Source organism: Scyliorhinus torazame, chromosome 2 (genome assembly GCF_047496885.1).
Source record: "Scyliorhinus torazame isolate Kashiwa2021f chromosome 2, sScyTor2.1, whole genome shotgun sequence".
In the NCBI taxonomy this organism is placed as follows: Eukaryota; Metazoa; Chordata; class Chondrichthyes; order Carcharhiniformes; family Scyliorhinidae; genus Scyliorhinus; species Scyliorhinus torazame.
Window position 1 is genome coordinate 358,258,590 of NC_092708.1, and position 23,580 is coordinate 358,282,169.

Below are 23,580 nucleotides of genomic sequence, written 5' to 3' on the forward strand. Positions count from 1 at the left end.
TTCTACGTAGGGCACAGACTGGCGACACTAGACGAACTGACGAGTAAGTGGAAACTAGCAAAATGACAGGAAATGAGACACCTCCAAATAAAACACTTCCTTCGCAAAGAGACAGTGGGGTACCCTGGGGCCCCAGAAACCACACTATTAGAGGACCTGATAGGCACAAGCAACGGGAAGGGGGGACTATATGGGAAAATATACGGACAGCTACTGGACAGAGCCCGGACTCCACTGGACAAGATCAGACAAAAATGGGAGGACGAACTGAGGACAGAGGTAGGATGGGTACTCTGGAGCGAAGCACTGAGCAGGGTGAACTTCACCTCCTCCTGCGCAAGGCTAAGCCTAATACAGCTCAAAGTGGTGCACAGAGCGCACCTGACCAGAGCCAGAATGAACAGGTTCTTCCCAGAGGTGGAGGACAAATGTGAGCGGTGCCAGAGGGGCCCGGCCAACCACACCCACATGTTTTGGGCTTGACCCAAGCTTGCTGGGTTCTGGACAGCCTTCTCCGAGGCAATGTCCAAGGTTGTGGGGGTGAGGGTGAAGCCATGCCCAACAGTGGCAATCTTCGGGGTATCGGAGCAGCCAGAGCTACACATGGGGAAGGGGCCAACGCCCTTGCTTTCGCTTCCCTAATCGCACGCCGGAGAATCCTGCTCGGCTGGCGATTGGCAGCACCGCCCACAGCTGCAGACTGGCTCGCTGACCTCTCGGAATTTCTCCACCTGGACAAGATTACGTACGCCACCCGAGGGTCAGAGGAAGGCTTCCTGGATACTTGGGGGCAGTTTGTCGGTCTGTTCCAAAACCTGTTCGAGGCCAACAATGAGGAGTAACCTAATAAGAATTTTTTTTTATTTTTTTTTAAACACCAAGATAGATGAGTTACCAAAAGACTGCGCAACCTGGGGGGCGGGGGGAGGGGAGGGGGAAGGAAGGCAGGGAAACCACGAGAGATGATTCCACTCTGTCTGGAAAAGAAAAGAAAAGCACAGCCGAAGCCGGGGGGTGGATGGGGGGGGGGGGGGGGGGGGGGGGGGGGGGGGGGAGGAACCATAGACCGATCCAGAGGGCAATGAAAGGCACGTAGGGTCAGTTAACCGAAGGACAAACTAAACATCTGTATAATAAAGGAAATTAGCGCGGGCGAGAAAAATGTGATGTGTATATATACAACTGTTTATAAATATGCGAAATGCCAATAAAAAGATTTTTTTTTTAAATTTGACCAAGCTTTTGGTCATCTGTCCTGATGTCTCCTCATGTGACTTTGGTCAAATTTTGCTTCATAATGCACCAATGGAGTACCTTATTGGAACATGATATTGTGTCAAAGTTGCTGTGTAACTCTAAGTTGTTGCTGTTTGGGTCAAGGTCTATAACTGTTCTAAAATACACCGCAATCTAAATTGCGATAAGACTGTAGGTGATGTGGCATCACAGGTCCTTCTGCCTATCAGAATCTTTCAGCCCATCAAAACGAATGGCTCTACTGAAGTCTTGTCCTTTATTTATTTATCTATCTTTCCCCTCCTCCACAAGCACTCTGAAAAGTATATAAAAGACTTGGCTTGAAGAGAATGACTTGTATTTATATAGCAGCTTCCACAACCTGACAACAGGCCAATGTGCTTTACAGCCAATTAACTTTTGAAGTGTAGTAATTGTTGTAATGGAAGAGTTCAATTGTTTTAAAACGTATAATGTTTGTCTGACAGATTGCTGTATTAGCTGTTCCTCTGTGAACAATTCGGCCAAAGGCAAACCATTTCTTTACTAAAGTTATTTCCAAAACATTTTACCTTCTTCACAAGAATTTACCATGGTCACTTAATCCCACCCATGGTACTCACAGAGGTGATCTAGAAACCATGATCATTGAATCATAACAAACAAGCTGGAGCATAAGCCATAGAGACATAAAAGCAGATCATTATTTTATCGAGCCCACACTACTTTAACACTGCAAATTCAAAAGTGCCTTAAATGTCCTCTATTCAGGAGATAGGAGAAGGGTGTTGGGAGGAGCTGTTGTGTTATTTTTGTCCAGTGCTAACACTCTCACCTCTCTGTCAGAAAACTTTGGGCTCCAAGTCCCAATTCAGAAAATTGATTGCCTAATGTAGGCTGAGACTTCCTTGTCGTGTTGTTCAAGTGGTGAATTGATGCTGCATTTCAAACAAGACAATGCGCCAAATTTTGTTCCCAACAGAGACAGGAACGGGGGGGGCGTCATTCTCCGACCCCCCGCCGGGTCGGAGAATGGCCGTTGGCCGCCGTGAATCCCGCCCCCACCCCCGCCGAAGTCTCCGCTCCCGGAGATTGGGCGGGGGCGGGAATCCGGCCGCGCCGGTTGGCGGGACCCCCCGCTGGATTCTCCGGCCCGGATGGGCCGAAGTCCCGCCCAGGAATTGCCTGTCCCGCCGACGTAAATCAAACCTGGTATTTACCGGCGGGACCAGGCGGCGTGGGCGGGCTCCGGGGTCCTGGGGGGGGGCGCGGGGCGATCTGACCCTGGGGGGTGCCCCCACGGTGGCCTGGCCCGCGATCGAGGCCCACCGATCCGCGGGCGGGCCTGTGCCGCGGGGCACTCTTTCCCTTCCGCCTCCGCCACGGCCTCCACCATGGCGGAGGCGGAAGAGACTCTCCCCACTGCGCATGCGCGGGAAACTGACAGCGGCCGCTGACGCTCCCGCGCATGCGCTGGGAAACTGACAGCGGCCGCTGACGCTCCCGCGCATGCGCCGCATTTCCGCGCCAGCTGGCGGGGCAACAAACGCCATTTCCGCCAGCTGGCGGGGCGGAAATCCCTCCGGCGTCGGCCTAGCCCCTCAATGTTGGGGCTAGGCCGCCAAAGATGCGGAGCCTTCCGCACCTTTGGGCCGGCGCGATGCCCGTCTGATTGGCGCCGGCTTTGGCGCCAGTCGGCGGGCATCCCGCCGTTGGGGGAGAATTTCGCCCGGGGTTGGGAAAGTTAAAAAAAATGTGGGAATTTTTTATTGTAATTTCCAATTTTCAGTGCCCTCCCAATCCTAAATTATTGTGTGGCCTTTTCATATTTTGGGAAGGCCTTGAGACTCTTATCATGTTGGCATGGAATTGTGGGCACCGTGGGAAATTTAAATTTCCTTCCTGCACTAATTTCATGTGTTGATGTAGGTTTTCGAAGCTCAGATTTTTAAAAGCTGCCAAAATTGAGAATTTGTGACCATTGAAGGTAAGTGTTAAATATTTTTACCACAATATCAATATTAGATGCTGTATTGTAATATGTGTTTTAATACTAGTTTTGATAGCTGGGACTATTATGAGTGTTTGGCTGAATCTTAAAAGGTCAGTAGGAGGGGGTGTGCATTCACAATTTGATTGACAGTTTTAAGAGAATACTGAAGAAGCATTATGACTGTTTGTCTGAGCTCTAGAAATGGCTAATCGATTCTGACACAGCTAGCAGGGAAGTGCTAGCATTGTTTGGTTAATATCTTTATAATGTTGTTATATGCTGATCTTTCTTTGAATGCTTTTTTCAATGCCTGTGTGTTTATTAACACAGGATTAAGGGGTGCGAAGTGTATTAAACCTTTTTTTTGTCAGTGATACGATGAATGGCTGCAATTGATTGACAGGTTTAAGAGAAGTGGGGCAGTGTATTTCAAAAGGAATGTTGAATGGCTGTTTTTGTTGTGTTCCCAACTCAGGACTGGGGTTCCACCGTGGTTCAGAACTCCTCTGATGTGCTGAGAACCAGGGCTACTAACAAAATGGGCCAGCTCTGTCAAAATTGCAATGGAGCCAGAAAGAATGGGAGTGTGTGTGGACTTAACCTGCAGTGACAAAAATGACCAGAAACGAGAATGGGGGAGGTATTCCCAGAACCTGGTTCAGCATTTATAACAGCTTCTCAACCCATATCCTGGAACTAGAGCTGAAGACTTGAGCAGAGTTAGACCTTTAGCTAAGCTGTTCCAGAACAGTTCCAATGCTGGACTGATAAGTGACACATAACATCTGGGTCACACAAGTGTCAAGCCATGACAGTTTCCAATTAGATCAAATCTAATTACCTCCTTTGACATTCAACAGCATTAACACCGCTGAATCCCCCACCATCCACATCCTGGTGGTGACTGACCAGAAACTTAACTTAATACTGTGGCTACAAAAGTAGATCAGATTCTGTATATTAGATGACAAATGACTCATCTCCTGACTCTCCAATGCCTCCTACACCATCTACAAAGAACAAAGAGAACAAAGAACAAAGAAAAGTACAGCACAGGAACAGGCCCTTCGGCCCTCCAAGACTGTGCCGTTCATGATGCCCTAACTAAAAAATAAGCTTCTGTCCGTACCCGATTCTGGGTGTGTCCAGAACCAGGGGCGTCATTCTCCGACCCCCCGCCGGGTCGGAGAATGGCCGTTGGCCGCCGTGAATCCCCCCCCCCCGCCGAACTCTCCGGTACCGGAGATTGGGCGGGGGCGGGAATCGGGCCGCGCCGGTTGGCGGGACCCCCCGCTCAATTCTCCGGCCCAGATGGGCCGAAGTCCCGCCCAGAAATTGCCTGTCCTGCCGGTGTAAATTAAACCTGGTATTTACCGGCGGGACCAGGCGGCGTGGGCGGGCTCCGGGGTCCTGGGGGGGCGCGAGGCGATCTGACCCCGGGGGGTGCCCCCACGGTGGCCTGGCCCGCGATCGGGGCCCACCGATCCGCGGGCGGGCCTGTGCCGTGGGGGCACTCTTTCCCTTCCGCCTCCGCCACGGTCTCCACCATGGCGGAGGAGGAAGTGACTCTCCCCACTGCGCATGCGCGGGAAACTGTCGTCGGCCGCTGACGCTCCCGCGCATGCGCCGCATTTCCGCGCCAGCTGGCGGGGCAACAAACGCCATTTCCGCCAGCTGGCGGGGCAACAAACGCCATTTCCGCCAGCTGGCGGGGCGGAAATCCCTCCGGCATCGGCCTAGCCCCTCAATGTTGGGGCTCGGCCCCCAAAGATGCGGAGCATTCCGCACCTTTGGGGCGGCGCGATGCCCGTCTGATTGGCGCCGTTTTGGGCGCCAGTCGGCGGACATCGCGCCGTTGGGGGAGAATTTTGCCCCAGGGGTCACAGCCTGAGGATTCAGGGTAAACCATTTCGGACAGAGATAAGGAGACATTTCTTCACACAAAGCCTGTGGAATTCATTACCACAGGAAGTAGTTGATGCTAAAACTTTGAATATATTCAAAAGGTGGCTGGATACAGCACTTGGGGAGAATGGGATCAAAGGCTATGGGGAGAAAGCAGGATTAGGCTATTGAGTTGGATGATCAGCCATGATTGTGATGAATGGCAGAGCAGGCTCGAAGGGCCAAAAGGCCTCCTCCTGCTCCTAACTTCTATGTATCTATGTAATTATGATCCGTATCCCTCTATTTCCTCCCTATTCATGTACCCATCCAGCTGCCTCTTAAATGTTGCTAATGTGCCTGCTTCAACCACATCCTCTGGTAGCACATTCCAGGCACCCACCACTCTCTGCGTGAAAAACGTACCCCGCACATTTCCCTTAAACTTTCCCTATCTCACCTTGAACTTGTGCCCCCTTGTAATAGACACTTCCACCCTTGGAAAACGCCTCTGACTGTCCACCCTGTCTATGCCTCTCAAACTTTTGTAGACCGTTATCAGGTTTCCCCTCAGCCTCAGTCTTTCCAGTGAAAAGATTCCTAGTTTATTCAACCCCTCCTCAGAGCCAACACCCTCGAGACCAGGAAACATCCTGGTGAACATTCTTTGCACTCTCTCCAAAGCTTCCACATCCTTCTGATAATGTGGTGACCAGAACTGCAAATGCGGTCTAACCAAGGTTTTATATAGCTACCATGATTTCCCAACTCTTGTAATCAATGCCCCGGCTGATGATGCAAGCATGCCATATGTCTTCTTAATCACCTTGGCCACTTGTGTTGCCACTTTGAGGGAACTGTGGACCTGCATGCCCAGACCCCTCTGTATGTTAGTGTTCCTAAGAGTTCTGCCATTTACAGTATAATTCATACCTAGATTTGATCCTCCAAAACCCATCTGTCCGGATTAAACTCCATTTGCCATTTCTGTGCCCACATCTCCAATCTATCTATATCCTGTTGGATCCTCTGACAATCTTCGGCACTACCAGCAACTCCGCCAATCTTGAAATGAAATGAAATGAAAATCGCTTATTGTCACAAGTAGGCTTCAAATGAAGTTACTGTGAAAAGCCCCTGGTCGCCACATTCCGGCGCCTGTTCGGGGAGGCTGGTACGGGAATTGAACCGTACTACTAGCCTGCCTTGGTCTGCTTTAAAAGCCAGCTCTTTAGCCCTGTGCTAAACCACCCCCTTTGTGTCATCCGCAAACTTACTAATCAGACCATCCACATTTTTCTCAAGATCATTTATATAAACTACAAACTACAAACATCAGAGGTCCCAGCACTGGCCCGTGGGGAACATCACTAGCTACAGATCTCCATTCAGAAAAACACCTTTCCACCGCTAATCTCTGTCTTCTATAACCAAGCCAGTTCTGTATCCATCTCGCCAGCCCACCTCGAATCCCATATGATTTTAGTTTTTGTACCAGTCTGCCATGTGGGACCTTATTAAATACCTTACTAAAGTCCATATAAATTACATCCACCGCCCTTCCCTCATCAATTCTCTTTGTCACCTCTTCAAAAAACTTAATTAAGTTGGTGAGACATGACCTTCCCTATACAAAATCAGGCTGCCTGTCACTAACTAGTCCATTTTCCTCCAAATTTCCTTACAAGTTCCAAATGTGTTAGAATATTCTCCACTTTCCCAGATGAGAGCAGCTCTGACAGCATTTGAGAAACTTGGCATCATCCTAGTCAATCTACTTGATTGACATTACATCCATTACGTTAAACATTCATTCTTCCCACCATCAGCGCATAGTGGCAGCAGTGTGCATAACCTACTGAGGCTTCTTCAACCACAACTTCCAAACTCATTGAACCAAATCCCCACTGCTGGGAAACCCGCAGCAGGGGTTCGCCGTTGGCAGGTCCAGAAGATCCCGCTCGTGAGAATGACCAGAAAATCCACCCCTCCAAACCTTCCAGCTACAAAGTCAGGGGTAGCTGGCACAATGGAACACCTCTACCAGTAAGTTCCATTCAATTGACAGACCTTCCTGACATAGAGCTATATCACCAGGGTCAAAATCTACCTAACAGCACTGTGGGTGTACCTACACCCCATAGCCTGCAGATGGATTACCATCACCTTTGCATAGGCAATTGCGGGTGGATGATAAACATTGGTCTTGCCAACACTGCTCACATCCCCAAATAAATAATTTAAAAATAGTTTCAACTTGACTGCTCAAAAAAAAAGATGGCATGGATTCACCGGCCCTCGGCACTGGCAATGCGAGCCGTGATCGGGCGTCTGGCTGAAATCAAGGTTCGCGTCAGGAGCCGAACTGACCGCTATGCTCCGGCCCCCTCTGCTGGTGGCGGGATCAGGGTTCGCTGATCTCAAGTGCATTTAAATCACCCTCTTCACACCTGAGTGATTTTGAAGTGCTGAGCTGGAAATTGACAGCACTTAACTCTCTTTGAAGCGGTTGATGTTTCTAAACATTGTGGTTTAAGCATTTAGGATTATTCATCTATGAAGGAAGATGAATGAAGCAAGGCTGACACCTGTGTTTGTAGAAGCTGTCAATCACAGCCCACGAAGAGAAATTAATAAATATCGCCTGTCGTTAAAGGAGCTGAGGGGTTTAAACACAGGAATGGACACTTGATACTTCCTCTGTCTGAGCCAGCAGGTATATGCCCAGGTGAGTGTTACAACAGTGATTGTTTTCACTGCCCCTCTCTGGACTGCTCTCCGGATTCCAGACAAGGGTCGATTTTTTGGGGGGGTCGGTGAGGGGTTGGGGGGTTCCTTTAGTTATCGGGTCTCAGGAGGAGTCCATTTAGCTAGGCGGTCTTTGGCAGGGTCCCTTTAGCAAGGGAGTGTCGGAGGGATCCCTTTAGCTAGGGGGTGTCTGGGGGGATCCCCAATCAGGTGGTCTTTGTGGGGGCCCATTTATTCAGGGGGTCTCTCAAGAGATCCCCGATTCAGGGGGTCTCTGAGAGGTCCCCCAATTCGGAGGGGTCTCTAGGCGGGTCCCCATATTTACGGGTTTCTGGGGGGGGGGCAGACGGGCTGGGCGGGTCACCCTCGTACTTGGAGGAAGGGGGGGGCCCAGAAAATCTGGGGCTTGGGGGGCTGATTCCTGATGTGGGGGCGAGGGGTGCATTGGGGGGCTGCTTTACAATGGGGTTGGGAGTATCCCAATACGAGATCCCTTGGGATTCCCTCGTCATGCAAATTTATACTGAATTGCTTCCTGGTTTGCATTCCCGCTGGGAGCACAAATCAGTTCCAATTCACCACGCGAATCGCGCCACGCCGCCCCGACCCCCGCACGCGATTCTCCCACCCCCCGGAAACCAGCGGCGCGCGATTCGCACCAGGCCGCTCGGAGAATCAGTGAGGGGCGATTCTCCGGCCAGATGGGCCGAGCGGCCGCTACGACACGAAAGGTTCTCGCCGGTGCCGTCAACCCTTGGTCGCTGCCAGCGGTAACTCTGCGGGAACGCTGGGCGGGCGGCCTGTGGGGGGGTTGGGATGGGGGCTCCTTCACTGGGGTGGCCTCCGATGGGATCTGGCCCGCGATCGGGGCCCACCAATCGGTGGGCCGGCCTCTCCCCCCCCCCCCCCGGGCCTACCACCTTCCGTGCGCGGCCCCAGATCACCAGATCCATGGTGGTGAAGGGCCGGCGTGCGTAAGACGTTCCCCACGCATGCGCAGGATGGCGCGGCCCAGGATTGGGCTGCCCCAACTGCGCATGCGCGGGTTGGCGCGGCGCCAGGATGCTGGAGTGGCGTGAACCACTCCAGCGCCATGCTGGCCCCCGTGGGGGCCAGAATAGGTCGTGTCCGGGCCCTGTTTGCACCATCGTGAAATGCGACGGCGTTCACACTTGGCCTCTATATCGGAGAATCTCCCCCATAGGCTTCCAAATGGAGAGGCCTGGCCAATGTTTTTTTTTTCCAGATGTGGAACTCTGATATGCCTGTATCTTTGCCCATCCCAAATAAGGACACATTACTCTACCAGTCAAAATCTAGACAACTTGAAAGGGTATTCTAATTGATTGAAACTTGTATCAAAACCCACAAGAGTTAGTGACTCGATCAGTACCAAAGTGTTACCAGGTCAACATTAGCAATGGAAATTACATTAAAATAAAAAGTTATACATTTATATGTTTCTCCACACCTTGCTATAACTGTAACATTATATTCTGCAGTCTCTCCTTCCTTCCCTATGTACGGTATGCATTATTTGTACAGCATGCCAAGAATCAATACTTTTCACTGTAGACTAACACATGTGACAATAATAAATCAAATCAAATCAAATATATCATATGCAGGATATAGATATGCGATACAGATAGTAGGAAGATGTTGATAGCCAACTAAGGTGCAGAATCAGCACCTTAATGATAGCTTGAGTGGGATTCATTAAATGGCATTTCACATCCCTATCTCTTCTGTTTTTATATCAAAACCATGAAAGAAATCAAAAATAATGACACATCAAATTATATATTTTTGTGATTAGTACTGAATTGGTGGTGCTTCATCTGGAAAATTGTGTTATCAGTCTCTCAATTTTCACAAAAGACATACCATAACAGCGAAGGCAGCAGCTACGTGGCTGGTCAATTCAGCATATTTTAAGGGAAAATTTACAATCTACAATGCTGATGTATGCTCTACATTTCTGGATGACAACGAGCAGAGACTATGGTAACACAAGCTGAAACACAGCAAGTGGAACCAAGAGGGCAGGATCGGGTACCCACTCCAGGCCATTATTTCACAGCATTTCCCACCGTGACCTAATTAATGCTGGAGATGGGTTGTGCTGCATTTGCAAAGATACCCTCATCACTCACTCAGCAGTTGGACGATTTTGTCCACTTTTGGACGCAAGACGTAACGGGTGGTGAGTAATGACTACTGATTCAACAGCTCCTGGAAGGATAATGTGCTGATGATAAGAAAAGTCAGAGACATCAGAGTTAAAGTTAGATTTGTTTTAAAATGCAATTAGAGTAAGCCCCCCCAAAAAAAACATTGTCATGAAATCGCCAACTCAGATTTCTTTAACCTAGTGTTTGCATTAGACAAAGTTTTTACCAACTCAGTAAAACTCAATGTTAAACCTAAATATGCTCCTTCCATCTGTGTCAAATGGTGGGACTGCTGCCTCACAGCGTCAGGCACCCGGGTTCAATTCCGGCCTTGGATGACTGTGTAGAGTTTGCACGTTCTCCCCGTGTCTGCGTAGGTTTCCTCCGGGTGCTCTGGCTTCCTCCCACAGTCCAAAGATGTGCAGGTTAGGTGGATTATGTTAAATTTCCTCTTAGTTTCCAGAAGGTTTGGTGGGGTTACAGGGCTAGGGCGGGGAGTGGGCCTAAATAGGGTGCTCTTTCAGATGGTTGATGCAGACTCAATGGTCCAAATGGCTCCTTCTGCACTGTAGTGGTTCGCTAGTTCTAACACCTTATGTCATAATGGATACTACAATCTTTAAAATATGGTAACCATTTTGAATTGGTAATTTAAAAAATGCATGTACTTACAGCCAACCATCATCATAGCTACAGAAAATATCTTCTCCCCATCTGTGGTAGGAGCAATGTTGCCGAATCCTATTGTGGTAAGGCTGGTCATGGTGAAGTAAAGGGAAGATATGTACAGCGAATCCTTTGTGGGTCCCCCTTCCCACTGTCCGGTACCACTGGCATTAAAATGGTAGGGCGTACCAATACTTTGTCCCAACTGGTAGAGCCAGCTGTCTGTTTTTATTCTGTTGGTGATTTCATCGATGACCTCGTAGTCTCCGATACTGTACCATATGCAGGCAAGCCAATGAGCCACTAAGCCAAAAACGCATACCAGGAGTACCAGCACGGCGGCACCATATTCAAGGTAATGGTCCAGCTTCCTGGCGACGCGGCCAAGTCTGAGAAGACGCACAACCTTCAGGGAACTGAACAGGCTGCTGATACCCTGAAATCAACAGATTTGAATCATGTTATTTTTGTAAAGGGTGCAAAATAAAAAAGAGAGCCGTGTTTACTTTTCAAGACCATTGTAGAAAGAAATCAAGGGTTATGGGAACAGATTCCAGGAGTGAGTTTTATAGGATTTAAGAGGCAGCACAGACATGATGAGTAGAATGGCTTCCTTCTGTGCCGGTGATTCGAAGATTCTATATAGTACCACAGAAAACCTGTAGATGTGGTGTATTTAGATTTCCAAACAGCATTTGATAAGGCGCCGCATCAAAGGTTATGACACAAAATAAGAGCCCATAGTATAAGGGGTAAGGTATTGGCATGGTTAGAGAATTGATTAGCTAAGAAGAAGCACTGATTAAGGATAAAAGGGTAATTTTCGGGTTGGTAAGCTGTGAATAACGGAGTGCCATATGGAGCAGTGCTGGGGCCTCAACTATTTACAATCTATATCAATGACTTGGATGAAGGGACCAAATGTATGGTTGCTAAATGGGATAATGCAAAGACAGGTAGGAAAGTAAGTTATTTAGAGGAGTAGAGACTGGAAGGGGATATATGTAGGCTAAGTGAGTGGGGAAAAGCATTAGCAAATGGCAAATAATGTGGGAAAATGTCCACTTTGGCAGCAAGGATAGAAAAACAATCCATTACTTCAATGGAGAGAGATTACAGAACTCAACTGTACAGAGGGACCTGGGTGTCTTGGTACATGAATCATACAAAGTTGTTGTGCAGGTACAGCAAGTGATTAGGAAGGCAAATGGAATGTTGGTGTTTATCGCAAGGAATGGAGTATAAAAGTAGGGAAGTTTTGTTACAGTTGTATGGGGTGCTGGTGAGACCACATCTGGAGTATTGTGTAGAGTTGTGGTGGATATAATTGCATGAGAAGCAGTTCAGCGAAGGTCCACTTGAGTGATTCCTGGGGTGAAGGGATTATCTTATGAGGAAAGTTTGGACAGGTTGAGCAGATATCCACTGGAATTTAGAAGAATGAGATGTGATCTTATTGAAACAGAGAAAACACTGAGGGGTCTTGACAGGGTGGATTCTGAGAGGCTGTTTCCCCATGTGGGGGAGTCGAGAACCAGGGGACACAGTTTACAAATTAGGCATCTCCCATTTAAAATGGAGATGAGATTTTGTTTTGTCTCAGAAGGTCATTAGTCTGTGGAATCTTTTTCCCTGGAGAGCTGTGGAGGCACGGTCATTGACTATTTTGAAGGCTGAGTGTTTTTTTTAAATTTGAGTACCCAATTATTTTTTCCAATTAAGGGACAATTTAGCATGGCCAATCCACCTATTCTGCACATCTTTTGGGTTGTGGGGGCGAAACCCACGCAGACACGGGGAGAATGTGCAAACTCGACATGGACAGTGACCCAGGGCCGGGATTCGATCCCGGGTCCTCAGCGCCGTAGGCAACAATGCTAACCACTGTGCCTCCATGCTGCCTTTTTGAAGGCTGAGTTAATGGATTCTTGATTAACAAGAGCGTTAGATAGGAAAATACAGTTGAGGCCACAATCAGATCGGCCCATATCTTATCAAATAGTGGTGCAGACTCGAGGAGCCGAATACCCCTGCCCCTAATTCATACTTTTTCTCCGCAGATGCTGTCAGACCTGCTGCGATGGTCCAGTATATTCTGTTTTAGTTCCTAATTCATATGTTTGTATGTTAGTATGTTTCAACTATTGTCAAACTAAGTTTACAAATACTCAACATCAAGTAGTGGATCCACTACTGCATTAATCTGAATACTTTTACCAATACATCGATATCAAAGATACTGCCACTTTGTAATCTCAGCCTCTGCTCACAACTGACTAAAGGAAATCAAGTTAAAAGTGATCGGAAAATTTGTATTTACAGTATGAGCTGGGAATAGAACCTGCCGTTCAAGCTTTGAAAGTGAATGGATCCAATAGCCGATAGATAGTTCAAAGAATATTTACTTTCAGCTCTACTGGCATTGATTTATTCACTCTCGGGATGTGGGTGTGTAGTGCCTGCATGGTTGCCTTTATTGTCTGCTTTGCCTGCGGGCATTAATGATCAATGCATACTGTCAGTAGCACCACCTGTAGGTCAGGAAGTTAATGCACCTTTAAAGGACGGGTGTTTTTTTTACAGCAAATCAGCGGTCCACATATCACCAGACTTATCTAATTCACTTTCAAGACCTTTTACTCCAGTATCATAGCCGTCAAGAATTTTTCCCCCTTTGTAGATAGTACTATACCAGCCAAATAAAAACAAAACCAATGTAAAAACATAAAGGTACCTGTGTTATTCCTGGAATTAACATCTGAACAGTGACATGTCGATCTGGGTAGTTTGTATTACTGGATTTGTGTTGCATATTGTGACATTGGTGCACTTGGTGATTCATACCAGAATGTCATGATTTGACCAAGTCCATCTTTCCACATAATCTAAACTGCAAAAATGATGTCCTGCTATGAGGATGCAGAAGTTCTGATCATATGAGATCAAATTCAGAAACCCAAGTAACCAGCACTGGGAACTAAAATAATACCATTAGGGCATGACCAATCAAAACTGAATCCATATCTACTAACACACTGCTCACACTTGGGTTAATCTTACATTCAATTGTACTCCTCTAGTCGCCTATTGTTTTTTAATTAACGTCTCTCAGGCAATGAATATGACTGGAATCTTGATGATATTAGTGGGATTGTTGCTGAATGTGGAGGCACTGCTTCTCAAATTGCTCCTTCCACAAACAATGCTATTTCCATTTAGGCGTACCCACTTCCATCTTTGGTTGCATGCGTAAAGATTGTCACATTACATGTGTGGGCGGAATGGTAGCACAGTGGTTAGCACTGTTGCTTCACAGCGCCAGGGACCTGGGTTCGATTCCCGGCTTGGATCACTGTCTGTGCGGAGTCTGCACGTTCTCCCTGTGTCTGCGTGGGTTTCCTCCGGGTGCTCCGGTTTCCTCCCACAAAGTCCTGAAAGACGTGCTTGTTAGGTGAATTGGGCATTGTGAATTCTCCCTCTGTGTACCCGAACGGATGCCGGAGTGTAGCGCCTGTTTTCGAATGGTTCGCCCCCTTCAAAACTCCGTCATTGGTGAGTACGCCACACGCCACTGGGACGGACTCAGGATGTCACCTGAAAGCCCACACCCGATGTTCCGCCCCCGGTTCGCCGACGTCCCGACAGCGTGGGACTCTTGTGCTGTGAGTTTTCGTCGACCTCGTGTGTCGGCTGCGGGCTGGGTCCAGCGCCGCCACAGTCGGGGGAGGTGGGGATGATGCCGTTCCACTGGTCGGGGGGGCTTCGGCATCCGCTGGGGAGACTGCTGGGGGGGGGGGGGGGGGTCCGGGGTGGCGAGGGGGTTTACAGGGCGGCACTACCTGGTAGGCCGGGTCCGCATGCGGCCGGCACCATGTTGTACGGCGCGACCGCTGCAGGTCATCGCCGTGCACATGCATGGCCACGGACCCCCCAATTCTCCGGCCGTTTCTGTCAGGAATGCCAGGGTTTTACGTGCGCGGCTGGTAGTAGTTTTCATTGTAAACTTCCTCCGGACATAGACTCAAAATCGGAGAATCCAGCCCAAGATCTGTGAAGATCTTTTCTCGTACCATGCGGATACAGCAGTATTTCCTGTAAGCAAAGCAGATTCACAGAAGTAGGGACTTCATTGTACCTTGATTGCAGCTGACAACGTTCAGAGCAGGGAGCACACTTTGCCCAGAGAAAGAAAAATGGCTTAATAGATTATTGTAACTTTACTGTCAAACTACTTTATATTCATGCATTCTTCTAACCATGTAGAATAATGCTGTCGCCGCAAGCAAGTAATGCCCTTGTTGTACACTCATGCCGACTTGACAATAAATTACAAATTGATAAGCTTAGAGAAAAGAAACAAAATTTGAGTATGTAGCTTTGAATCACTTGCCCACTAGTGTTCAGTAACATCTGGGCAAGATGCAATCTTCAAGTGTTCAATAACCATGAAGAAAAGGAGCTTTTCAATAACAGTGTCTGATAATCCCAGCTTTATTAGAAATGTACCCTTGATTCATCAAATTATTGAATTTTACATTTTAAGAGTATTATTAAATTACTTAAGTAAGTTGAATTAATCACAGGATTGTGGAAAAGCAGCTTTTTTAAAAAGGCGATGATGTGATTTTTATTTGAATAGGGAGGCTGTTGATTTGTCAAATTCGTTGAGCTCCGCTTCTTCAAAAGGCGAAAACTTAACCAGCGGTTCCCACAGAATCTGAACTATTTTGTGACATTTTATGCTGCATCTTCCCATTTACACTCATTAGGTGGAATAAAATGCCTCCAACAAGGGGCAGGAAGGTGGCAGGATCTCCAAACCCACCTGGCCCTGGCAAACTCCGACCTCACCACCACCCCTTTTACCCCTGGGATTCCAGCGATATTCCCTCATGTTGACCGCATTGCAGTATCGACAGTGGCCACTGTTCCCAGTGGCGCTGCCGGTACTGGAGAGCTGCCAGTCTCTGATTGGCCATCAGCTCTCAGAGGTAGGACATCCACCCCGCTAGCAGGATTTCTGGGGGAAAATTCCCCTTGCAGGAACTGGGAAACCTACGTTAATCGGGTATATATCTGAACGGGGTTGGGGTAGGGTGGGATTTTTTTTCATCCCTCCCTCGGCGGCCATGTTTTGGGGCAGGTGAGGTTACCTGCCATTGGCCAGCAGCAGGATCCTCCGGTCCTGCCACTGCCAATGGGGTTTCCCATTATTCACACCCTCCACGACAGGGGAACCCAAGGTAAGGGGTCACCGTTGGCAGGACCAGATATTCCCATTGGCGGGAACGGCCAGAAAAGCCCGCCCATTGGGTCTCCCTGAAATGGCTACACCAGGGTTCTCACTGATTTTTCCAGCCGGTGAACAGGACCCCAGCACAATTTATATTCCGCCCATTGCTTCCACAAAACTGACTGAAATCACAAGCTTTGCCTTTTCTTCTCCTGAATTATTGTAGATGAAACCGTTGCCAATGTCCTAATGATGGAAAATAATATTAAACCAAGAGAATCATGCTTCTGTTAAAGAATACAAATTATAAGACGATTGTTTTGTACGCTTGATTTTCTTTTTGCCGTGACGGAATATAAAATATGAATTGAATATTTTAGTACAGACTAATGTAATCAAAGTCAAAATTGTATGATTTCAACATTTCCAAATTTTGTTGTGGCCCAGACAGCATATTACAATAATTTCAGAAATAATTGCTCTATCTTCTGTGAAGGTGAGAACGGATACTTATCCAATTTATTTTGGGTTACTTGCATTCCTATAGATATTTATCTGCCAGCCCCCACATGCCCAGCAATTTCATTATGAATAAAATCTACAAATTGCACCATAGGCTTGACACCTGTCTGCTAAAATAACTTTTTATTATTGCAAATAATTAGTGGCAGGTAGACTGATCTGTTGCTGAAAGGCGAACAATTTAAGAACTGGTAAATATGTATCACATTTGACTTTCGATGCATACTAAACAGTACTCAAGACTACGGGCATGATTCAATGGCCACGCTGCACCAGAAAAGCAGCTCACCGCAGCGCAGCGTGGCCGATAAAACCCGGGAGACCACACTCCCGTGGTCTACCTGGCTCGCAGCGCCTCGCGAGATCCAACGCAATCTCACGAAACATTGCGATGTTATTTCCGCCCATTGTGGGCTGGATCACTTTTTGTCAAATCTGCATATTAGAGCTAGACAGCTAGCCTTGGTAGTGCCAAGGTGCCCAGGTGTGACTGTGAGCTGGCATGGGCACTACCAGGTTGGCACTGCCAAGGTGCTAAGCTGGCATTTTTTGCACACGAGCGATCGGGCGGGGGGGTGCCCTATGTGGTGTTGGGAGGGGCGGGGGGAGCTGGGGACCCTCCCATAGTACGTTCGGGCTGGGGAGGAGGTCGGGGATCGCTTCGGGGGCCTTGGAGAGTGGGACGCCATTTTCAAATCTCTCGTTACACTGGGGCGATCCGGCGAACGGAGCTCCCCACTGTACAAAGTGGCGTTATGTGCAGCCTCGGCCTCGCGTTCCCCGTTCAGCCCTCTTATACAATGTGAGTCTCATTGAATAGCCATGTGTTGCTTGACACTGCGAGCACTGGGAAACACGTGGCTAAACGAAATGAAATGAAAATGAAAATTGCTTATTGTCACAAGTAGGCTTCAATTAAGTTACTGTGAAAAGCCCCTAGTCGCCACATTCCGGCGCCTGTTCGGGGAGGCTGGTACGGGAATTGAACCGTGCTGCTGGCCTGCCTTGGTCTGCTTTAAAAGCCTGCTATTTAGCCCAGATGCTAAACCAGCTAAACGCGCTTGCTAGGGGACTTTGTTCCCTTTTGTGAGAATCGCGCCCTACCTTTTGATACCATCAGTCAGCGTGTGACAAACTACATCAATAAACATGAATGACCTTCAGTTCAAAACACTGGACTTCAATAGTGTATACACAGAGGATTGTGCAAATCATGGGGTGCCCTGAAAAGAACTTGTCAAATTTTAATTTTTAATCCTTACTTTAACAGTCAGTTTGCCTTCTCTGGATACCTGGATGTACTCTTATATTTAGTCTAATGGCATGCATGGGCTTCAAAATCCTTAACAGCTGGTTTGTAAACCTTAGTTTCATAATAAGGAGCATTCGATTGTAGCCACTTTTAATCATGGAAAAACAAGTAGTATCATAAAGACATCAACTTAATGTCTGCTAATTAATTTTAATGCAAAATCTATCAAAATCGCCATTGACAAAATAACTCCACACAGCCTGCACTCTGAAGGTTTTTATATGTCAGGGATCAAAAAATATGGTAAGTACTTAGCTTAATTAGTTGCTACAGGGCAAAAAATTTGAGAATATGGAGCAACCTAAATTTAATATAATTGGCCACATAAAATAATAACTTTAACATCTACAAATGGCAGTTTTTGCCTTGAAAGACTAAAAGTGGGAATGTGAACAACAAAAGTAAAGGTTTTCCTGCTCTGAAGCCAAAATCTAAATTTAGATTTTTTTTTTTCCCCAAACAAAGCACCTTTTCACAAAAAAAAACTCAGTGGATCTTTTGGAGTTTGTGTCTGTTCGTTGTAAGGGCTCAGCTAGCTATTCAGATTTTGACAAAATAAAATTAAAATTAGATGAAGAATTTCAATAGTCACTTTCAAATCCGTGGGCAGTGCTATGACAAGCACTACCCTTCCCCTCCCAATCCTGTCATGAGGAGGCCGAGATCATGGCAGGCAAGGTGATGTGAGAAGGTTTTGGATTTAAGTGGAAGATATGCCCCGGGGTCAGATTTGGAAGCATGATGCCAAGGCTTCAATGGGGAGGACTGATGAGAGGAATATGGAGGCAGGAAGGGTGGGTCCTTGGAGAGACAGAGACAATAGTAAGTGGAGGTCGGAGGCACTGAACGGCCAGGAGAGGGAAAACCTCTTGTGCTACCATGGTCCATGGAATTTTTCAAACTGTAAAAAAGCTTCAGCATCTTTTTAGGAGTGACACATTCTTCTCCTGCAAGTACTTTTACTCAAGGTGGTGTAGTATGCCATGATAAATACTGGAATTTCTAACGGGGAGGCTGTCCATTAGCTCTGGAAGAAAATAGGTTACCAGAATTTCTTTATTCATTCTAAAGAATGTCTATTTCATTACTGTCAGCCTTAAGTAGGGTTTCATCCCATTTCACTGACAGCAATTACGCTAAACATCCCTCTGTGTCGCAAAGTCTTGGGCACAGAAATGGTTAGATTGTGCAAACACATGCTGCAAGTTGATAAATTGCATTTCTAACCTTTACTCTTGTTTCCTGGGGTCAAGCTACTTAAGATCACCTCTAATGCTGGTTCAAAGTCCCTTGCCCTGCAACCTTATTTATAATAGAGCCACTTTGGGACGCACTCAATAACTGACATCGCTAGAGACGTTCCTCCCTCTCTGAGAGGCAGAACAAAGACAGGGGACGGGATTCTCTGATCCTGAGGCTAAGTGTTGACACCGTCGGAAACGCCGTTGAGTTTCTCGACGGCGTCAACATGGCCTCAGGATCAAACATTCTGGCCCGTACAGGGGGCCAGCATGGCACTGGAGCGGCACAAGCCGCTCCAGCTGCTGATCCCGGCATCAACTGGGCGCCGCGGGGTCCGCGCATGCGCAGTGGCACTGGCGCCAACGCATGCATGCGCAGTGGCTCCCTTCTCTGCGCTGGCCCCGACGCCAAATGGCATAGGGCTACAGGAGCCGGCGCGGAGGAAAGGGGGCCCCCAGCCCGACCCGCCGATCGGTGGGCCCCGATTGTGGGCCAGGCCACAGCGGAGGCCTCCCCCAGACCCTTCCACGCCGAGGCCCGGCTGGTTAAGAGCAGGTTAGAACGGCGCCGGCGTGACTTGGGTTTTGTGGTGGCTGCTCGGCCCATCCTGGGCGGAGAATCACCGGAGGGGGGAAGAGGGCGGCCGAATGGCCCCCGGCCGGCGCTGCGCCGAACGTGCCGATGCCAATGTCGGGGCGGCGTGGCGAAATTCATGCCGATCCTGGCGATTCTCTGGCCCGGCCCCAGGCTGAGAGAATCCCACCCAGGGAGAGGATGCTTTAATGAAAATTGGAACTCAATTTGATCAGGGTCTGTTGGCGTGTAAAATTAAGATCAGCGGGAGGCAAATTTCCCACTAAGTTGCACTCATGTACATGCCACGCAGGGAATAAACGGGACGTGCAACCAACTTACAACATTTTTTTAGCTGTGCACATTCGCAATCACACAGCAAACTGCAACACACAGGTCACCCATAGCAAAGAGAAGTTAAAGGGAGCATCGGAGATGTCCATGAATTAATTTAATATGATACAGCTTGGGGACACAAGCTCTACTTGCCAAATAACAGAATAATCAAAGAGGCCAGAGACTACATTAAACTAAAAAAAAAAAGACTTTGAAAAGCAAAAAAAAAAATTAGGGGCGGAATTCTCCACTATCCGGCAGGGCGGGACGTACCGGCACCGAGGAGTGGCATGAACCACTCCGGCGTCGGGCCGCCCGTAAGGTGCAGAATCCTCAGCAGCTTCAGGGGCTAGGCCGGCGCAGTTGGGCTTGGCGCCACGCCAACCGGCGCCGAAGGGCCTCCGCCCACCGGCGTGAGTTGGAGCACGCACGGGAGCACCAGCATGTGCTGATGTCATCCCAGCGCTTGTGCAGGGGGTTCTTCTCCACACCGGCCATGGCAGAGGTTGATAGCAGCCGGCGCGGAGGGAAAGAGTGCCCCCACGGCACAGACCCACCCATGGATCGTTGGACCCCGATCACGGGCCAGGCCACCGTGGGGGCACCCCCCGGGGCCAGATCCCCCCGTGCCCCCCTGAGGATTCTGCAGGCCACCCGCAGAGCCAGGTCCCGCCGGTACGGACCTGGTTTGATTTACCAAAAACGGGCTGCCGCTCGGCCCATCGCGGGGCGGAGAATCGCCGGCAGGGGGGGGGGGGGGCGCTGCCAAAGGCCCCCGACCAGCACGGCGCGATTCCCACCCCCCAATGAAAAACCGGCGCCGGAGAATTCGGCAGCCAGCGCGGAGCGGCGTGGGGGGTTTCATGCCGCCCACCAGCGATTCTCCGACCCGGCGGGGGGGGTCGGAGAATCCCGCCCATTCTAGTGAATGGGAAAGAACAGCAAAGGGTGTGAAAGCAAACAATAATGGCAACAAAAAGAGTCTATTTAAAGAAATTTGTAAGGGGTATCAATATCAACATAAAAATTATTTTACAATTATATTAGGGAATAAAAGAGGGTGGTCAAGGGAAATGTTGTCCCCTTGAAAACTGATGACTGGGATATTGTGTGAAATTCTCTATTCGGGAGACTATGACCGGGATTCTCCACCCACGGGATTCTCCCTTCCGCCGGTAGCGCATGGGGTGGCCACAATTGGAAATCCCATTGACAGATGATGGGAATCCTGCTGCTGGTGAAAGCATGGCGCCGAGGAACATGCGGCTGGTGAACCGGAGTAATCCGCCCTATTTCTCCCGCCAGAGGTGAATTGCTACTGATTTCCACACCCCCTGGGAACACAAATCAGGGGCGAGATTCTCCGACCCCCCGCCGGGTCGGAGAATCGCCACGGGCTGGCGTGAATCCCGCCCCCGCCGGTTGCTGAATTCTCCGGCACCGGATATTCGGCGGGGGCGGGAATTGCACGGCGCCCGTTGGCGGGCCCCCCCCCCCCCCCCCCCCCGCGATTCTCCGGCCCGGATGGGCCAAAGTCCCGCTGCTAGAATGCCTGTCCCGCCGGCGTAAATTAAACCACCTACCTTACCGGCGGGACAAGGCGGCGCAGGCGGGCTCCGGGGTCCTGGGGGGCGCGCGCGGGGTGATCTAGCCCCGGGGGGGTGCCCCCACGGTGGCCTGGCCCGCGATCGGGGCCCACCGATCCGCGGGCGGGCCTGTGCCGTGGGGGCACTCTTTTCCTTCCGCCTTCGCCACGGTCTCCACCATGGCGGAGGCGGAAGAGACTCCCTCCACAGCGCATGCGTGGGGATGCTGTGAGTGGTCGCTAACGCTCCCGCGCATGCGCCGCCCGGAGATGTAATTTCTGCGCCAGCTGGCGGGGCACCAAAGGCCTTTTCCGCCAGCTGGCGGGGCGGAAATTAGTCCAGCGCAGGCCTAGCCCCTTAAGGTTGGGGCTCGGCCCCCCAAGATGCGGAGGATTCTGCACCTTTGGGGCGGCGCGATGCCCGACTGATTTGCGCCGTTTTGGGCGCCGGTTGGCGGACATCGTGCCGATACCGGAGAATTTTGCCCCAGGAAGCAATTCCCAATTTATGCATGGCAAGGATTGCGAGCAATTCCCAAGGGAATCCCATTATCCTGCTGCCATTTTGTCTGCACGGCTCTCTAGCTTCCAGACAGGTATCTCTTTTCTGGGGGGCTTCCTGACAAGTCTCTTTTCTGGGGGACTTCCTCAAAGGGGTCTCATTTCTGGGTGGTCTGTAGGAGTCCCCCATGATGGAAATCTCTGTGGAGAGTGATCCTGTGTAGGGGGTCTCTGTGGGGCTCCCCTCATGTAAGGTGTCTCTACGGGGTGTCCCCCTATTTAGGGTGTCTCTGGGGGAAGTCCCCCTAAGTAGGTGGATTCTGTGGGGGGCCCCCAATGTAGGGGGTCTCTGCAGGGTCCCCCTATTTAGGGGGCCTTGGGGGAGGTCTACTGGCGGTGGGGTGGGGAGGGGTGGGCAGGTCTGGCATTGTGGGATAGAGAGGGTGGCCCTCGGGTGGACTTTGAGGGCAACCCCCTTAAGGGGTTACCCACTTGGCCCACAGGCGAAGTGCATCACAGCAGGGCCACATTTGACCATATCTGTTGTAATCCATGCCCATGTGATTCCCGATCCAGAGGACCGGAGAATCGTGAGGGCCCAGAGAATCTGGGGCTGGATTTTCCGCCGGCGGGTTTCTCCATTTTGCTGGCGCCCGGGGGTTTCCTGACGGCATGGGGCTGCCCCACAATAGGAAACCCCACTGACCGGCCGGCATAACGGAGCATCCCGCCAGCGGGTCGGGGCAGAAATGTGGCGGGGCGGGATGGAGAATCCAGCCCATGGTGTCCAGCCCGCTAAGTGGATGCAAACGCTTCATTAAGACCCATTTGCATCCATTTGCATCCTCCCACTGGCACGTGGGTGAGAACCCCGATTCTTCCGCCAGCGGGGAGTGGGAGGGGGCTGGAGCATGGGCAATGGCCGCTGATCCCATTTTTACCCCTGACACCCGATTCTACGGCACATCGGAAATGTTGAGTAATTATTTTGCACAAGTGTTTACAGTACAACAGAAGAAAAGTTTCCTAAGGAAATTAACATTGAATTAAACACTACACTCATCAAAATTAACATATATAAAATAATATTAATGAAGAAAATAATAGCACTAAAGAGTGACAAACCCCAGGACCAGAAAATTTCCATCCCAGATTTTTAAAGGACTTAGGTGAGAACATGGCAGATGTCCAACTATACTCCTCTAAATTCCTCTAGATTCAGGGGCTGTTCATTTATATTGAGGAACTGCATGTGTCCCACCGCAATTTAAGAAAGGTGAGGGATTTAAACCAAGGATCTCAACCAGTCAGCCTAACACCTAGGGCAGGATTCTCTCTTCCTGAGGCTAAGTGTTGACGCCGTCGGAAACGCCGTTGTGTTTCTCGATGGCGTCAACTTGGCCTCAGGATCAGCAATTCTGGCCCCTACAGGTAGCCAGCGCGGAACAGTTGCTGATCCTGATGTCAACTGGGCGCCCCGGGGTCCGTACATGCGCAGTGGCACCGGCGCCAACGCGCACATGCGCAGTGGCTGTCAAATGGCGTTGGGCAAAAGGGGCCGGCGCGGAAAAAGGA

General features: G+C 49.5%; 1 protein-coding gene across 3 annotated transcripts in view; it reads right to left on the reverse strand.

Annotated features, from left to right (window-relative positions):
* kcnh5b (potassium voltage-gated channel, subfamily H (eag-related), member 5b) overlaps positions 1-23,580 on the reverse strand; it is a 550,001-nt gene that overhangs the window by 293,612 nt on the left and 232,809 nt on the right. For all 3 annotated transcript variants that reach the window (XM_072492080.1, XM_072492071.1, XM_072492088.1), the window contains exon 7: positions 10,708-11,137. In XM_072492080.1, coding sequence (XP_072348181.1) covers positions 10,708-11,137 — 430 coding nt within the window. The remainder of the gene's footprint in view (positions 1-10,707; positions 11,138-23,580) is intronic.